The sequence below is a fragment of the Octodon degus genome, unplaced genomic scaffold (assembly GCF_000260255.1).
Source record: "Octodon degus isolate 3935 unplaced genomic scaffold, OctDeg1.0 scaffold00025, whole genome shotgun sequence".
Lineage (NCBI taxonomy): Eukaryota > Metazoa > Chordata > Mammalia > Rodentia > Octodontidae > Octodon > Octodon degus.
The window spans coordinates 275,632-295,105 of record NW_004524601.1 but is presented as its reverse complement, the minus strand read 5'-3'; the positions used below and the strand labels follow the sequence as shown (position 1 = coordinate 295,105).

Below are 19,474 nucleotides of genomic sequence, written 5' to 3'. Positions count from 1 at the left end.
TCCCCAAATCTCACATCTTTTTTTTGCTTTCTACCCAGTCCTTTCTAGAAAAAGTGTGGAAAAAGGTTTGAGTTTGTTTTTTTTTTTTTTTTTTTTTTTTTAATACAATCCTTTGTAATGAGATCCAAAATGCTGTTGGGTTTCTGTTGTTTTGGGTAGTGCTGGGAATTGAACCCAGGCTTTGTGCATAGGAGGCAAGAACTCTACCACTGAGACACATCCTCAGTGAGACCCAAAATGCTAAGAAGAATTTTATTTCTTAATTTTTAAGTTCTATGTCACTGAGAAACAATAAATGTCTATTAAATTTCCATTCTTCTCAAGAAATGCTAGTTCCAAACAATGCTAATATGCACGGAACATAACTTGGATCAGTGCTTTTAGGAAATTAGCTTAAAAAGCTAGACAGGAAATCAGCTAAAAGCTTAGACAGAATTTAGATTACTCTTATTCTACATTAAAAAGAAAAACGAAATAAGAAATCATGTATTGAAGGGAATAGCAATGGAATGAATAGGTACTTCTTTAGCCAGTTTACCAGCATTTAATAAATTTCTACTTCAATACAGAATACCATTATATCATGCCATAATGTTTAAAGACTGAACAAAATACAAGTTTAAGAGTAATACATAAACTTTCTAGAACAACATTCATTCAGGTGAATTTTACTCTTTGGTTAAAGCAATTAAAGTAAGAACCTCTGATCTGGCACAGTTGATATGTGTGCCCAGTGTCTAAATTCCCTTTTCCTACTTCACTGTGAAATTTCCCATCCATTCCCAACTGTATACTGCATATAAGGGCATTAACTTGTCTTAAAACCCCTTCAAGGGGCCGGGGAGATAGCTCAGCAGAATAAGCACTTCCATGGCAAATGCAAGGGTCTGAGTTCAATCCCTGGTTCCGCCAAAAAAACAAAAACAAAATAAAACAAAAAACCCCAAAACCCTTCAAGAACCAATTTTATAAAATTCATCTTGGTGATTATCAGTTGTGTTGGTGGCTGAAGCCTCAATCTCTAACAACTCTGGACACTGATGATTGGGTCAGTTTCCCTGGTTGGCAATATTCCATGTGTACACACATCAGTGTCATGAAAGTAATGAATTGCATGCAGGATCCCCAGAAACTGCTGTGTCATTTCCTCTCTGGATAATTCCATCCTGAACTCTTGCCTTATTACAGGAGCAGCCACAAGTATCACAGGGTTCTGAGTCCTCCTGTATCGTCTGGGAATCCCCTGAACTTACATACCATATCAGAAACAAAAACTTCCCTCAAATCTTGCAGGCTGGCCAGCTCTGACCAGTCTGGGCTGCGACATCAGTTAGCTGTCTGTTCCTGGATAAGTAACTTCAACTTTAATGCTTCCGTCTTCATTTTACAAAATACACACTCAGTGTGTCTTACCTGTTTCAAAGAGTTATATTGATTGAGTGAGAAAATATGCTGTGATACTCTAAAGACAAATGATTACAGAACATTAATTAAAACTTTGGATACTGAAATAGAAGGTAATTTTAAAAAGAAATTCATGCGAGGCCCCAGATTTCCTAGGCCTTCTTACCTATGGGTAACCTGAGTGATATCAGAGGGATGCAATATTCTACAGGTGGTGAAGGTGAATGTTGAGTTCGTGCATGACAGACACTTTCCTGGGTTTGAGGTTGCAACTGAAATAGATTTTGAGGGTGTGGAACACAGAATTGAAAGACTAGGTTAATAATGTAAAAAGCTCATCATTATTTATTAATAACACAGCATTTGGGCTGGAGATACAGCTCAATGGCAAAGAGTCTACCTGGTAGACACAAGGTTGTAGGTACAATTTCCAGTACCAAAAAAATCCAAAACTAGACAAAAAACAGTATTTATCAACTGCCTTTGTAGTAAAAGTCCTTAAGTATGGAAATGAAATATACATAGATTACACTAGTATTAGCTGATCAGTATGTAGCTGAATCCTAATTTCAAACTATAAATAAAAGGCATTCAACTATATATGAGAAAACCATACTCTGAAAAAACACAGTAAAAACTACAAAACGATTCAGATGTAGTCATCTAAAATACCCAGCTGTGGCTTTCAAGTATGGTCTACAAAAATAATAGTAGGTAAAAGTGCTGGCTCTCTACCACAAATCAAGGATGTAACCAGATTACCTTGAATTTGTCAGTCATATACTTATGGTGTGCAAAAACACCAGATTTACCTAGGAATGTCCTTCATTAAGCAGTAAAAGTTGCCCATGACTCTTGGGCGTGAGTTGTCTCACTATGCCACGCAGCAAGAGGGAAGTGTGCATTGCGCATCCCCACTGCACAGAGAGCGATTACCTACACTTGCACCTAAGTGGGAATTCTGTCGGGGTGGAACTCCATTTTTAACTTGAGAAAACAACAGAAAAGTTACTCAGAATAGGGTACTTGGTGTTTTCTTAAAAAACGAATGAGGAGGGGCTGGGGGTTAGCTCAGTAGCACAGCACCTGCCAGGCAAGTGTGAGATTGTTTGTTCCCAGTTCTCCCACCAAAAAAAAACAAAAAAACCCCCCAAAACCCAAAAAAACAATGAAGTGAGCCTGTTTCTTTATTTAAAAAAAAAGCTGACTTTTTCTTTTTTTGCCAGTGACAAAATTTGAGCTTTCAAGTGAAAATTAGGGTTCTGGAAAACTTGTACCCATCATTGAGAATTTGAAAGCTTTCTAGTCTTAAGACTTTTATGTTGAGATACATGGTGGTATTAATTTGATTTTAGCAAATTATATATAATGAAATGCACGAACATTTGGAAGATCTGCCTAATTCAGTGAACCAGTATTTTCTTAATGACCAATGTATACTACCAAACCAGGCATGAGTGAAAGATACAAAGTGAAGGGCATACTGGCTCATTTTCATGTAACAAAGTATGAAAATGCACTAACAGGGTTTCAATTGTTTCATTGCTACAAATATTTAAGAAATTACCATTTAGCAAGGTTTGGTGTCCTAAAATCAAATACCCATAAATACTTGGAAAGACTCTCTTCCAGCTATGTTGTATGAGGCTGAATTTCTCTACATTGCTCAGCCAAAATATCGTAACATTGCGATACACTTAATGACTGATGTGACTGATAATGAGAACCGAACAATCTAGCTATCATCTACTAAGCTGGAGTTGGAGGTTTGCAAACTCATAAAATAAAGCTATTCTTCACTATCTAAAAAATGTAGCTACTTTCCTAAAACATTGTGTTTGTATAGCACTTAATGACATAATTTTATCTATTGTTTATTAAAATATTTATTTTAAAATACATTAATATCTAATTCCTTAGTTTTGATTTCTAGTGCAGTACATATCAATAGATAAAACCTACAATGATAAGCCCTCTGGAATTCTCAAAGATTATTATAAAAAGATTCTGAGATCAAAAGGTTTGTGAACCACTGACTAAACTGATCTCTCTCTGCCAAATCTCTTATGCAGGCTAGCTAAGATGAAGTGGAAAGAATTAGGGTTGTCAAAAATTCTGTAGATACTCATTACTATAACAATAAATATTAATATTACAAAAATGATAAACTGTAGCACAATAATAATAGTAATAACATATCCAATACTGAGTACACTCCAGTGAGGTTAGAGCACAGGTAGCCAGCTGATCACAGTGAATCTGAGTGAATCTGCAAAGTGCTTTTAGTTTCCAAGCCATATTTGACGAAACCCCCTTCTCACCTGTAACAGGTCCATCTGCTGAACTGATGGGTGGCAGGAAGTGCCCTGCTATTGGCTTGGCTACCTCAGGTTTCTGCTCCACCTGAAGAGGCTGCTGAACCTGAAAAGTGATCCCCTCCTCTTCATCCTCCTCTAAATCTGAGATGTGATACATGGCAGTATCCTTGGGCAACTGGGTAAAGCCTTTAGTAATGACACCCGGTCGTGTGTCAAGAATGGTCCCCAAATTTGGTTGAGCAAGCTGCTGCCAGTGGTACAGAGTTTGTGATCCTGAATATGGAAACCAAAGGGAAATAAAAAGAGGTATTTTGTTATGATTTGCACATTGAAAGTTTTCTGTGGAAAACTGGTAAGATCAAGATAAGAATAATTTTTCTCTTCCAAAAGTAACTTTTTGTTTTAGTCCCAGAGATCAAAGTCAGGACCTCGTGCTTGCCAGGCAGGTGTTATGCCACTGAGCCATATCCTAGCCTGAAAAGTAATTTCATTTATTTATTTATTTATTTATTTATTTTTTGCAGAAGCAGGGATTGAACTCAGGCCCTTACGCTTGCCAGGGAAGCACTTATTCTACTGAGCCATCTCCCCGGCCCCCCTGAAAAGTAATTTTAAAAAGGGCATCTAAGAAAGGGGTGAAACAACCAAGACGACACTCTTCCTAGAAACAGGATGCTGAGACCGTGACAGTGTGTACCTCAGAGGGGGGGATGTTTTCCCAGGTGATAAAAATCAGTATTTGCCTTGCCTGGAAACAGGCTTATTAACTTGGAAGTCAAAAGCCAGGGTCCTAAGTTGGAAGATAATTTGGATTTTCAGTAGTGTGTCCGTGTAGGTCCCCACCCTGGCCAACATTCTTATTCCTCTGGGCTTCCAGGGAAAACAGGAAATAGAGATGATAGTGAGGACACATTTCTTGGTTTCAGTCTGACGGACTTGGGGAATGAGCATTTGTTTCAGACAGAACAATGAATTATGTCATCTTGGTCACTTTATCCTAAAAATTGTGAGGTCCTTCTAGGTCACCTACTCAAAATTTTGTTTAATGCAGAACTGGTTTATGACAATGTCAAGAGGAAGACTTAAAGAGTGTCACTTTCCTATAAAACAAAGAAATGTATGGCAATTTCAAGTTCTATCCTTAGAACAGAAACTGAACTGAAAAAAGAAAAATACAGGCAGACATCTCTCTATGTCAGTTATATGTCTTGAGTACTGCAGTTTAGATCCAGAATATTCCCCCAAATCTTCATGTGGTCAGATGTGCAGCTTTTGGAAGGTAGCTTGGCCGTGGTGGGCACTATACTACTGCTCACTGCATTTGCCCACTCATGAACGAAGCAGCTGAGTGTTGTTAGGGGTGTGACCCAGACGGGTGCAGCTCCTTCCCTGGCTCCTGTCTTCTTTCTGTTTCCTGGGAGGCACGACTTGAGCAGCTTTCCTCCTTTAGACCTTTCCCTCATCCCCTTCCTGCCTTGGAGCTGACCAGCCATGCAAGGGCCACGACTTCTAAAACCAAACTAAAACAAACCTCCTCCCTTAAATTGTAGGTGTCAGATACTATATTTTAGTGATGAGGAAAGTGAGCAAACGCCAGGTTAAGAGTTCCTTTTTTAAAAAAGGAAGGTGAATATGAAATTACATCATTCTTATTTATCATGTTCCACTTATCTTACCATGGAAAGTATTATCAATGATATTCCTTAGCAAAGGACAGGAAAGACTCCTCTTCCCTTCTCACATTTATGTTAGAAATGTCAAAGAACTGGTGGTGGCTAAGGACTTAAGAGAACGCTGACTCTTCATTCATAAAGTTTCCAAGCCAAGGCCACCCAAACACGGAGACGTAAGGATAACAAGGGATCTACAGACAGATTCCCCTATAGGTAGATTCACAATATGAATCTCAATTTTGGGGAAAGTCCAGTAAGCTGCATGGCTTGGGAAGGGTCCTTAATGACTTATTACCTTCAAGGGGCTTGACGATTTGTAACTTTTCTGGCATAAACCCTCGAAGGCAACTGGCACTGCCAAGCTCTGTGCTCTCCGACTGGTCAGTGGACAGGGTGTCCAGGCTCTCTGGGGGGCTGTTGCAACCACTAGCACCTCCTTTCTGGTCAGCCAGAACTTGGATCTTCCGCTCCCATTCTTCAGCAAAGAACTGCTTCTCACTGAAGTAGTTCTGCCGACGCAGGCTGAGACGATGCAGGGCCACTGCCAAGTCACTATCTGCAGAGGGCCCTGGCTGGCTTGAGGGCTGACAACTGCTGCGGGAGAATCACATGCACTGATGAGACCCAAGGCTCAGGAGTACACTCCAGACCCTCCCTGCCACACGGGGAGCATTCAAATGTCCAGTCTTAAAAATGAAGTATTTTCTTAGCTATCCAGAATACAGAAAAACCACAAACCCAATCACCAATATACTATATTTTTTTTATTTGTTTCCAGTATTGGTGGCTGAACTCAGGGCCACTGTACTGAGCTACATCCCTTTGCATTTCTTTCTTTCTTTTTTTTCTTTTCTGAGATGGGTTCTTGCTAAATTACTATGTTGCCCATAATGTTCTTCTGCCTTAGACTTCCTTCCAGGTACTGAGAGTATAGCCATAATCATTTTTAAAGATCATTTCAAACGGATTTAGACAGACAAACAATATTTTTCTATTTAATTTATGAAACTACATATCTGCTCATCAATATATTTAGATTAGGTGATTATAAAAGTAAATATTCTCATATTTCACTGAATCTATTATTGACTGAAAAAGGTACCATTATTTTATGCACCATGGAGAAAAGAGAAAATGCTTCTCAATAAACTATTGGATGCCATCCATTGCAAAACAATTTATTTATTTATTTTTGCAAAACATTTATAAATATTAAAATTTGAAAAACAATTACTTTGGGTCACTGAATTCCCTACAAACATTGCAGAAAGTTTAAAAGAAAACAATATTTGTATAATACTGCGGTCTCATAGTTCTCTGGTGCACATATTTTTACATTTCAACATTTTAAAATTGGGAGAGTGTCTTACACCTGACATTGGAGGAAGCACTGTAGCTGCTCCTGGGTAGTGTTTCCCTTATATCTGTTTCAGGGCCTCTCTCAATGAAGCTGTGAAACAGAGGGGACTGTCTGACACAAAAGCTCCTGGGGTTCAGAACACCACATGGGACAGACCAGGTCATACGTCAGATCTCACAGATGGGTTTCTGCATGAGGAAGACTTCCCCAAGATGCATACATCTATCTTTCGAAAGCTTTTGACTTTCTCGTAAGGCAGAATAACTTCTATTTTACGGAATGAAATAATTCCATTAACTTCTATTTAATGAACTGAATGAATGAAAAGGAAAAAGTCTAAATGTAAACAAGTAACAACTTAAGAGAAATTTTGTACTTGGCAAAAAAGCTCAGTGCCCCAAAGCACTGAAAAGTGTTGGAGATTATGAATATTGGTTAGGAAAAATGTCAACAATGCATTTATGGTAAAGATCCAATCAATTAAAACAATTTGTACATTGAACAGGAAGCTTTACACTTCCATTTTACAAACACTGTAGTAGTAAAGAATTCTGAAATTAAAGGTAAGTTCTGTTTTGAATACCTTAATAAGTCTTTCCATTCCAATAAATTTTATGAAATCAATGATCTATCCTACAAGTAGTAATGCAGGGCACTAAAAGGGAATGAAAACTGACAGTTTTAGAACCTTCATGGACAGTAGAGAAATGCTGGAATTTGAGCATGTGACCCTCACATCCTAAGGCCCTAAGATATGTACAATCCCTGTCATGTGTTTCTTACTCTGGAACGTCCTTGAAGTCACTCCCCTGGCCCAGCAGTGTTCTGTTCTCTGTCTGTGGTACACCAGATTCAAAAAGTTTGGTTGTCATGATGACACTCGAATGGTTGGACCCCGGGATAGGTAGCAGAGCTGGAAGTGGGACAGAGCGGCCCCGTGTGTCATTGGCAGCCTTGACAGTATCAAACACCCGTTTCTGTTGGGCTCTGTCAAAAAAAGAAGCATCCATTACTATCACTAGTAAGCATCAGAGTAATTAGAAGAGTCATGTGTACGCAGTTCTGTAGAAAATAAACTTCAGGGGCTGGCCACATAGCTCAGCGGATTAAAGCGCCTGCAAGCAGGCTCAGGGGCCAGGGGTTCAATCTCTGAGCCTGCCATTCCAGCCCTGTCCCCAGGGCATGCTGAGATGGCAACTGAGACTGGGTATGGTGGCGCACACCTGTAATCCCAGCTCTTGGGAGGCTGTAAACAGGTGGATCACTAAGAGTCTGATCTAGTAGTGAGACCCTGAACACTCTGTGGACCCTTCCCTAAAATACAAAAATAAAAAAAAGAAAAAGAAAAAGAAAAAATAAACTTCAGAATAAGACAACTCTGTTGTGAGGACAGTGTGAAGGAAAAACTGAATGGCAAGCAAACTGACTACTGAATTTTTCTTGGACTGTGGCTTTTACAGGTTCAACCTTGGGCCTTGAACAGTCAAAGAAAGTGCTTTACCACTGAGCTACATGTATCTTCAGGCCTGTGGCTTCTTTTTAGTTTTCATCCAGTGACAACAACTATGTGACTTATACTTACTTTTGTTTAAAAAGAGATGATTCCTCATCCAAAATCAACTTTTTACGCATTGTTCCCTCAATCTCAGCTGCCAAAGATTCCTAAGAAGAAAGTTTCAGATTCCTAAAGTGATTATTGCTCTTAAATTGATTAAATAAGAATCTCTACAAGCCTTTCTTTTCGATGTTATAACACACACACACACACACACACACACACACACACACACACAGAGTAATCAGCTAAAATTCAGGGAAGAAAAAAAAGAGACACTGTGGAAATGAACTTTTAAGCAAGAATCAACTATTTTTTCATGATTTTTTTTTTTTTTTAGCGGCAACTATTGAACTCAGGACCTTGCCCTTTCCAGGCAGGCACTGTGCCCCTGAGCTATCTCCCTGGCCTTTAGGAAATATTGTTAAAAGAATGTAATGGAGAAACCAAGGATAAATAAAAAATACCTTATGTACAGATGTACAAAAAGTCAGGAAGGTCATAAACTGAGTGCTAATTGTGATTCGGGACAACAATTTCTTGTTTTTCTGCAATTTCTAACTTATCTCTAGTAAACATGCATAGTTTTTATGACATTAAAAAATCAGATTAAAAACATACAAGTTTGCACTTCTAGTCAAAGATAAGGACTCAGCGGGTGTGTGAAATGCACAGTGGGTTTGAACTGAGGATGACTGGGTTTGACACACAGGTATCAGCTCATGACTTTTAAGACATGGGTGGGAAGACAGACATGTGCACTGTGTGGCTGCATATATGAAATACACATATGCATTTCCTAGCTCTGTCCCCTAAGAGGGAAGACATAGTACTCTAGTAGCAATATGTACCCACGTCTACCACCAGGTCTTGGATTCAGAACACACACTGTTCCTCAAAAAGGAATACTAGAGCTCCTAGGATATAAATGGCTAATTCCAGAGCTGGAACAAACAGTACAGATGAGCTTAGAAGATATTCCACTGGCTACATCTGGGACAATCTGAGTACCAAGTAATAATAATGGCTGAAAATCCACTGATGATATAGAAACCCATGAGTCACACTGGTATAAATCAATGAACAATGAATAAATGACAGAAGAGATATTATGAAAGAATGCCATTAATAAATGCTGGAAAATCATGGAATCATAAAATTGCCATTTGGCAATGGTCACAGTAATAACAGGTTAGAACCATCAATGGCAGCTAAACTTAATGGACAAAAATTTGATGGGGAACAGAATATTTAGTTTCAAACTATCTCTCTATGAAACATTTAACTTTGACCATTTGGTTAAGCAGCAGCTACACATTTTTATCACTGTTCACTGAATTAGTAATTTGGTTAACAATTATTTATTATTAACTTTACAGAGAAGAAAATCAGCAGGTAACTACCTTAACCAGAAGATAAAAGTTACTTAACATCACTAGTGATGAGATAAACTGACATTATATGCTTACTGATAAGAGGCATTGAATATAATATGGTGTAATTTCTGCCAGGAGTACAATATTTAAACTTAATCAGACAAGTCTAAATGGAGGAATTCTATAAAGGTCATTGAAAAATAGATAAAAGAAATGCCTCAGGGTTGAAAACAACTAAATGAAATGTATTCTTTAAGGGATACTACTAGGAAAAGCTGAATGGGATGTTTATGTGCAACCTGAGTGATGTGCAAACCCAGAGTCAGTTCTAGGCCTACGTGCCTCGCTTGGCGAGCCAGCAGTTAGCACCGGGAAACAGAACTCCCCATGCCACTGGCTGCAGCAGAGCTCTCAATGCCCCATGATGCTGTGATGTCTTAGAAAGCAACATAACGTTTCAGTTGAGGTGGCTCTGACTACCACATAAAATTCTACAGAAACACGAACCCAAGGGAAACACAGTTCCCATTAATCAATGACAGATTCATATGAGACCATTTTGTTTCTTACTAGACCTTGCTCACATCAGAGCTCTTCATTTTGCTGTTCCCTGGATCTCCCTACATGCCCTCTGGGAAGCTGTATGGTCAATAAAAATGGCAAGTTCAGAGTCTTGGTCTTAGCCTCAAAAGAGCTCTGACCCTCTGGACCCTCTAGCATTCTCAATCATCATTTCTGTCTCTTTTATCCTTCATTGTATCCTCCCTAGATGATTTGGGGCCAGATCAGCCCCCCGTAAGTGTGAGGATTAGATGAAAGTATTTACTGAGTCCACTTTCTAATGGTGATAGCTGTACTGTGATCATGCAGGAGTATTCACCAGATTGCGCTTGTTTTTAGTAAACACATTAAACTTAGATACCTAGATGAATGATATATGAGAGTTCTTTGTATTACTGTAAAAATTAGTCTAAGTTTAAAATTATTTAAAAATAAAAAACTAGAAAACAAAACTGCTGTCTCCCTATTCTTAAGAAAATATAGCTCAGCAGCATAAGCACCTACCTGGCAAGCCCAAGGTCTTGAGTTTGATTCTTGGTACCAAAATAACTAAATAAATAATTATAAAATTCATACTTCTGGACTTCTAAAATATTTCACAAGATTGTATATAAATGTTTAAGAAATAGGTTGTAAAAAATAACTCTTTGAGCCAACATTACAATTTCTAGCATAAACACAGAAGTCTTTTATCACTCAAAAAAATACCATCCTTAATGAAATTGAACATAATTCCTATTCTCAGAGGGCTTATACTCTAACTGGAGTTCAACATATCACAAAACTCATGATTTATTAAAACAGGCTACATGCATTGGAGTAATGTTTAAACAAATGGCAGATGGGAGCCATAAGTGTTGAACTCTCTTAGGGTTAAGGAGCTCTACGTTACAGATTTAGATCTAACTTCCTGATGGTACCTCTCGTTACAACACATTTAGAAGGTAATCTGTTAGAATAATAAGAACACAAGGAAGATGCACACATAAATGAAAGACAAATGTTCTGTCTTCTTGAGGCACTTTATGGCATGATAGACCATATCACTCTCAGGGCAATCTTATTTTAACAAGCTTCAGGGGACTGGGGAGATAGCTCAGTAGAATAAGCACTTGCCTGGCAAGTGCAAGGACCTGAGTTCAATCCCCAGTTCCACAAAAATAAATAAATAAATAACAATCTTCTATAAACACACGGTATCTTCCCCAGTTCCTCACCCCAGTAAAAAGCCCATAGGACTGCGAGAAGTACAGAGGAGCAGCAGGGCCAGATCTACTACGAAGCTCTTTTATTTCTTCTTGGGATTCGTGCAACATCCCCAGACATTCCATGTTCCTGTCTTGTAACTCATGCAGCTGAAAGAAAGGATGGTGGTATACTTTATCACTCTCAAAGAACAAGAGAAACACACTTCTCTGGGAATAATTATTAGCTCATCGAGGGGCTGGTGGACATTGTGAATATCATTTAAATAGGAAGACTCTGAAGCTAACTATGCTAAAAGAATGTATTATTTAAAAGTGCCAAGTCTAGCAGTGGCTTGACCATAAACACACAAAAACAGGACTCCTCAAAACCTGAAACACAGCCAAGACAACCAGAACTGTCAATTCAATATTTAATGTTTCATACCCTAAAAATTTATATAGGTATTGTTATAGCTATGGTCAGGTTGATTCTAGCATTGTATTAATCTTTCCTTAACATCCTCTGAAGTCTATAAATGACACAGCCAAGTCTTCATTTGATGTCAGGGTACTGAACCATCCTAAGGAAGGAGATTTCTTCCTTTTGAGATTCATGAACCGTGGGATTCAGAGCCTTCTTTCACAGATCAGTACACAAGCCTGATAAATGAGTATATAATTTTTAAGTAAAAAAATGTCAAGTATAACATGGGTACAGGCTCACTGGAATCACCAGGGTTATGGAGTTTTATTTTCTATGAAGTTCAGGATGGTGAACTGGACTCACTATGTAGTCCAGGCACCAGGCTGGCCTTGAACTCTCAGTGATCCTCCTGCTTCAGCCTTCCGAGTTATGGGATTATAGGTATGTACCACCACATCTGGCTATTAAAAATATATACTTTATTTTTTTCCTGTATTTTTAGGGAAGGGTCTACAGGGTGTTCAGGGTCTCACTACTAGATTGGACGTGTAGTGATTCTCCTGCTTACAGCTTCCCAAAAGCTGAGATTACAGGTGTGCGCCACCATACCCAGTCTCAATCGCTGTCTCAGTGGGCCTCGGGGGTGGGGCCAGCACCACAGGCCTGGGGTTGAATCCCCAGCCCCTGTGCCTGCTTGTAAAAATATATAGACTTTAATTCAGGCATGGTAGCACGTACCCATAATCCCAGCACTCAGGAGGCAGAGGCAGAGGATTTTCACAAATTTGAGGCCAGTTTGGATTGCACAGTAAGTTCAAGGACAGCCTGAACTACAGAGGGAGACCCTGCCTCAATTACCCCCATGCCCAAGTACATTTTAGTTTTCACTCTAGATGCAATAAATTAGAAGTTCTTGGTGGTGGGAGTGGTGGGGGTGCTTGGAAATTTCCACTTAAAACTTGCTCTTGAGGGACTACCCATTTGGGCCCCCCTCCTATCCCTCTGTAGGACAGGAGCTTTCTTTCTCCCAGTAAATATATTCTGCTCATAAAAACAAACAAACAAAAAAAGACACTTGCTCTCGCCGGTGACTGCAATGCTACACTGCTATGAAATTATATCAAATATAAACATAGGTACATAGAGGCTAAGAGATTTTTGTTATTTTTCTACAAAACCCATTAGAAATCGCCCTATTTTAATGATCAGGCTAGTTAAAGTGGGCTGACAAAAAAGCATTCTATACTCCTGAAGAATCTTACAAAAATCAGTTTCGCCCAATTAATCAATTAGGTTGATATTAGTTTTAAAAATAGGACTTTAAAAAGGATTTCCTTCTTAGATCTTATAATTTCACTTTAATCTCTTGTTGCTTTTTTTTCTTTTTTAAAAATGTATTTAGTACAGGGTCTACAGGGTCTCACTACACAGATTGGCCTCGTAGTGATCTTCCTGTTTTCAGCCTCCCAAGCACTGGGATTATAGGCATGTGCTACCATGCCCAGTCTCAATCACTGGTCTCAGTGAGCCCGGAGGCAGGGCTGGCACAGCACGCAGGGGTGGTCCCTGCACCTGCCTAAGCAGGTGCTTTAGTCCACTGAGCTCTCTGGCCAGCCCTTGTTGCTGCTTTTATATCTAGTAATTCCCCTTTAATAATTTTTATTCACAAAGAAAAAGGAAGCTCCTTATTCCTACATGCCTGAATCACACAAAATGAACAGTTTTTACCTCCATTGTCAGCTGTCTCTGGGCATCTTTAGAAGCTTGCAGGTGAAGTCTTAGCTCCTCCTTCTCAATTACATGCTAACAACATGAAAGGAGACATGTGAGGCCTTCTTTCCCATATAAAATGTAGCTACTCCCCTTTTTTAGGTACTGGGAATGGAACTTAGGACACGGCGCTTGCCAGGCAGGCTCTGTCCCTGAGCTATATCTCCAGCTCTCTACTCTCCCTTTTAAAGCTATCTTATGAGTTTCTTTCTTGGGTACAGTTTTAAGTCCTTATCTTTCAAAAGCCAATTAAGGACAACAAAATGAGCAGACCACAAAATACAAAAAGTGTTCAAAAGACAGTGAACATGAGTTAGTAATATACAACTTTCCAAGGAAAATTTAACTCCATTCATAGAAACAGTGGCTTGAAAGTAGTTATTCACCACACTTTAGCAAATAAGACTAATACAGCAGTCAGACTAAGGCATTTTTTAAAAAAATTTATGTGTGTGTGTGTGTGTGTGTGTGTGTGTGTGTGTGGCCAGCTCAGCCCACCAGGGGGCGGGGCTGGCTGGCATGTGGTGCTGGGGGATTGAACCGCGGTCCCTGTGCTTTGCTTAGCTTGTTCTAAGTAGGTGCTTTAGACCACTGAGCCATCTCACCAGCCCCAGACTAAGGCATTTTAAAAGGGCAGGGGCCCTGTTTATTTTATCCAAGGTACCCAGCACTAAGCATAGTACATAATAGTAGGTTAGTGCTTAACAAATGTCAGTTGAACAAATGAAAAATCTTACTTCTTTCAGTTTGTGCTGAAGATCTACGATCTGAGATAAGAGAGAGGAGATCTCTTCTTGGTATCGAATCAGTTCATCACTCTTCCCTGACAATTCTTCAGTCATTCTGGACATTTGAGCATTTGTTTCACCTTGGAAAAAATTTTTTTTAAATTAAGATAAATGTAGGTCAGATATTGGCAAATGACTGCCTATAGACCAAATTCTTATTTATAACAAGCATTATTTTTCTTCAAAATAAATTAGAAAGGGGGCCTGGCCCTAGCTCAGGCCTTTAAGTGGCTGCTTCTACAAAGCTGTCAGCCTCAGGTTGCCGGAGTTCAAACCTCACACCTCTCCCGCTGGCCAAAAGTGCCCTGAAGGCATTCAAGCAACAACAACAACAACAACAAAAAAAAAAATCCTAATAAATTAGAAAAATAAAGATTTTTCTGAGATACACTAATTCTGGGAATTGAGTAGGAAAGATGACATGTAACAACAAGGTTAAAGGTTCTGGGTGATTTTTTTTTTTTTTTTTTTGGTGGAACCAGGGATTGAACTCAGGCTCTTGTGCTTGCCAGGCAAGCGCTTATTATACTGAGCCATCTCCCAGGCCCCTCTGGTTGATTTTGTTCTTTATGAAAAAGATATTTGTTACGATCTTTCTCATTATGGAGAATAAGAAGGCTGAAAGGACAGCAAAGTGAAGTACTTTTTTTTTTTTTTTAATTCATGGTCTCACTACATAATTCAGACTCATAGTGAACCTCCTGTCTCAGCTTCCCCAGCTCTGGGGTTACAGGTGTGCACCACCATGCTCAGCTTCAGGGCTGGCATGATTGAGGCGCCAGGGGGTCAAACTTGGGACTTTGCACTTGCCAGGCTGGCGCTTACGCCACAGAGCTATCTCCCTAGGCCTGAACTAAATATTTTGTAAGTACAAAAGAGTTAATTTTACTTATGTCTTAAAGAATTCTCCAGGACATAAAATCTTGAACAGTGAAAATTAATCATAATGAATCTAACAAAGGGACATTTCCAGAATGCACTGGTTACAACTGATGACAGCTACTGAGAGATGAAGCTACTGCGCTCCATCTACAGCAGAGACTCTGGGGGTACTCAGAGAACTGAGCAGGCCTCAACAGTAACTCTTATGGCTTTGGCTTTTTGTATGCAATGAAATAGGACCCACAGAATCCCAGTGTAGAACTAACAAATTTGACTGTATATAGGAAGTCTGATACCTAAACACAAACAGAAAAATTTTCTCCACTGTTACATAAAATCACATTTTAATTGACGTAAAGCTTCCTGATTTCAAAGGATGGCAATAAGGAGGCAGGCGTTTGGGATTTTATTTTTTCGGAAAGGTAAAGATTCAATTATACTCCTAGTGTTCTAACAGTTTTACTTTAAGGTATCTCATCTTGAGGCCCACAACTAAACTGGACTGACATGATCATATTATCTCTTTTAACAAAAAGACTATATTTGTAGCCAGGTGTGGTGGGGCATCCTTGTAATTTTAGCACTCACGAAGCTGAAGCAGGAGGATTGCCAAGAGTGTGAAGCCAGCCTGAGCTACATAGAGAGACACTGTCTCAAAACACAAAACAAAAACACTGTGAAGACGGAAACTAAAGCCAATGGTTTTTCATGATTTTTAAAATATTCGTAGCTGTTTTTTGTTTTGAGACAGAGCTGACTATGTAGCCCAGGCTGGCCTTGAACTCATGGCAATTCTCCTGTCTTAGCCTTCTGAGTGCTGAAATTACAGGTATGTGCCACCATACCCAATGAAAAATTACTTTAGGGCTGGGGATATAGCTCAGTGGTGCAAGCATCTGCCTGGCAAGTGCAAGGTCCTGAGTTTGAACCCCAGTATCCTTTTCCCCAAATTACTTAACATTGCCTCAAATTAGAATCCTTTATGTACTATGTTGGCCCTTGGTAAACAGTCATTGAATGTTAGGTTTTATGCAACCTTTTAAACCTGGCTCTGCCACTGGTCAGTTTCTGACTTTGGCAAGTCCTATCTTCAATGGAAACAACCTCAGCAACCAAATGTGAGCTTTGCTTCCTTTTTGACATGTTATAGCTTATTTATGGAAATATAGGTCTTTATGTAATGATGATGACAATTACAAATTACTTTTTTTTTTTTTTTTGCTCCGAATGCCCTCAGGGGTGGTTTGGCTATACAAATTATATTTCTTAAAAATATATATGTTATCTTATTGAGTATGGGCTCTGTGTAACAGTCTGAGATGTTCAGCATCTGCTGTGTTTGGATGCAGTTGTCCCTCACAGTCCTTAGGAAGACAGTGCAGCCCCGTGTGGAGAGCTGGAGGGCCCTGGGTCATGTGCACAGCCTCTGGAAGGCCTGAATACAGGCCTCTCTAAATGTGTCATTCCTCCTGAGAGCAGGTGTACGATGCAAAACCGGCCCCCTCCACATGCCTGGCTCCTGTGTGTGCCCCCTTCTGTTTCTCCACCAGGCTACAATCCAGCCAGGGGCCTGTGCTCAGACAGGTGCATGTCATGGGAACCCTTCAGCCCCCAGAATGCTAAGCCAAGTAACTCTCTTTGTAAGTCACCCAAGAAGAAACCTCCAGTACTTGTTACAGCAAAACAAACCAGAAAAAGATTAACCATTTTAAATTGCATAATGAGATGCTTCTATTGTAACCACTGATTTAATTTCTAGAGTCATCCAAAGGCTACAAAAGTGTGTTCCTACTTACGGAGTTCTTTAACACAGTCATTGACAAGCTGCTGTTCCTTCTCTTCATATGTAAAAGTTTCTGTTTTGATATGACAAGCCTTCAAGAAAAAGAAGTCAGTATGTGACAATATCTTCTAACGCTTTTACAGTAAAAACTATAAAAACTTTGACATTTGAAGATTAGTTTATCATTTATTAAAAAAAAAAAAAAACAGACTCGAGCCATTTCTCAAGCTTTATCTATCACAAAATAAAGGCATGGAAATGGATGTGGCAGGCATCTCCCTTGCTCTATTCTATGTAACAGTGGAAGATACAAAGTTCCTTATCTGTCACCACCTAACTGGAATGTGATCAAATTTCACATCGATACCCTCTGGAGCAGTTTTGTAGTTCTAAAGTAAAGAAATCTCAACACTACCCCGACCTGAGGCCTACAGCCTTTATAAGGAAAATGAGAGTAGAATTGAATGTACTTTAGACCGAAGGGCCATATTTTCTTCTTCCAGTTCCTTGAGCTTTTCTTTAAGCATATCCAACTGCAATAAACCCTGAGATAAACTAAAGGATTCATTGAACCGAAGAGGTGTGGAACAGCTGGAATCAGTCTCACTCTCTTCAGAAGCAATGGAGACGATGCGAAGTAACTCATCTTTCTTGGACAGCTCATGCTGCAGCTGATTAACCTGCACATAAGAAATGACTGATTAAAATATTTTCTTTGTTGTACATTAATTACATATAATATAGCTTGTAATTTACAAAACAGCAATTTTTCATCATGAAAAAAAATCACAAAATCAGCTGCTAGACCTGAATGACTAGACAACTTTTCCTATAGAATCTGTACTATATAATAAATAGGAATATAGGAAGAAATTTGTATTGAAGATAATAAGGATACAATCACAACTGAAAACAAAACAAAACTGGAAAACTTTCAAAGTATCAGAATAGACCTACTTCAAATTCTCATTCTCACAGCTTACATCTATAAATTGTATATAACTGTGCACATCTTCTTAGGTGTACTGCTTTTAAACCAAGGGAACAGATATTTTCAATATAAAGGTCTATCATCCATAATGTATTTACAAAACATAATTGGAGCCAGATTAAAAAAAAGTCAGAAAGCTTGAAATATATGTTACCATTCAAGTTGATAATAAATTAACTTTAGTATGCACAGTTAATGATATGGAATAAAAGATTTTCAAAGATGACTTTTTCTTTTCTACCTTTTATTTCTGTTTCAGAGTAAAGATACCTACATTTGAGTATTATTTTTCCTTTTTAGTTTTTTTTTCTCTATTTTTGTAGGTACTTACTTTTTTCAAAAATTTAAAATGAGATCACAAAGTGTACATACAAAGGGATGGAAACAGTCCAGAAACCTAACCAACCCGAGTAGTACCACAGGCACCATGATACCCAAAGGCTTTGAACTAAGTGAGGCGGTCACCTATGTGTTCTTCTGCATAAGAGCATTTCACTCTCTATCTACAGTTTAGCTCAATGTCTGCTAACAATTCAACAAATAAGTCATCATTTCAGAGATGCTTATATAGAAAATACATTTTTCCACTGCATGAGACCGAAGCATCTCATGGTGCAAATACCACATCCAAGGCTTACTTGATCAAAGGCCTGCCCCAACTGCTCCTCCAGGGCTTCATTCTGCTCAGATAAGACATGATTCCGCTTTAAGAGAGCTTGTCCAATTCGAGCAGCTAACTCCAGGTCACGATCCCTCTGTTAAGATACCAAATACACCTTTTCTTTGAGTACTCACAAAATTAGATGCAATTCAGAAATGTTGTAGTCAATTTCGATACTTTTTTTCAAAAGTAATGTCCTACTTAGGCAGACACAGGGGCTGGGAGTTCGATCCCCTGGCCTGCTGTGCCAGCCCTGCTCCTGGGGCAGGCTGAGACGCAACTGAGACTGGGCATGGTGGTACATACTTGTAATCCCAGCACTTGGGAGGCTGTAGACAGGATGATCACTATGAGCCTGATCTATGCAGTGAGACCCTGTATACCTTGTCCTAAATACAAATAAATAAATAAATAAATAAAAATAAATAAAATGTTAAAAAAAAAAAGTAATGTCCTAGAAAGCACAAAGATTGCGCTAGCCAAATGGATGATACTGTGGTTATAAATGGAGGAAGGAATCTTTCTTGACATCAAGTGACATTTTTTGTTTTGTTTTGTTTTGTCTTTTTGAGACAGGGTCTTGTTATGTAGTTCAGGCTGGCCTTGAGCTCACTTTGTAGCACAGGTTGGTCTCCAACTCACAATCCTTTTGCCTTAGTCTCCCAAGTGGTAGGATTATAGCCACACCTGGTTGAGATTGTCTTGATTATATTATACTGTATTATATTATATTATATTATA

General features: G+C 39.0%; 1 protein-coding gene across 3 annotated transcripts in view; it reads right to left on the bottom strand.

Annotated features, from left to right (window-relative positions):
* Positions 1-19,474, bottom strand: part of Trak2 (trafficking kinesin protein 2) — a 59,528-nt gene that overhangs the window by 1,826 nt on the left and 38,228 nt on the right. For 2 of the 3 annotated variants that reach the window (XM_023712391.1, XM_004628597.2), the window contains exons 5-15: positions 18,711-18,827; positions 17,552-17,761; positions 17,095-17,173; positions 14,366-14,496; positions 13,587-13,661; positions 11,465-11,602; positions 8,338-8,417; positions 7,539-7,742; positions 5,691-5,989; positions 3,726-3,995; positions 1,571-1,676 (exon numbers count right to left, since the gene is read on the bottom strand). In XM_023712391.1, the coding sequence (XP_023568159.1) occupies positions 1,571-1,676; positions 3,726-3,995; positions 5,691-5,989; positions 7,539-7,742; positions 8,338-8,417; positions 11,465-11,602; positions 13,587-13,661; positions 14,366-14,496; positions 17,095-17,173; positions 17,552-17,761; positions 18,711-18,827 (1,709 nt within the window). The remainder of the gene's footprint in view (positions 1-1,570; positions 1,677-3,725; positions 3,996-5,690; positions 5,990-7,538; positions 7,743-8,337; positions 8,418-11,464; positions 11,603-13,586; positions 13,662-14,365; positions 14,497-17,094; positions 17,174-17,551; positions 17,762-18,710; positions 18,828-19,474) is intronic. The other variant, XM_023712392.1, reaches the window with a different exon arrangement.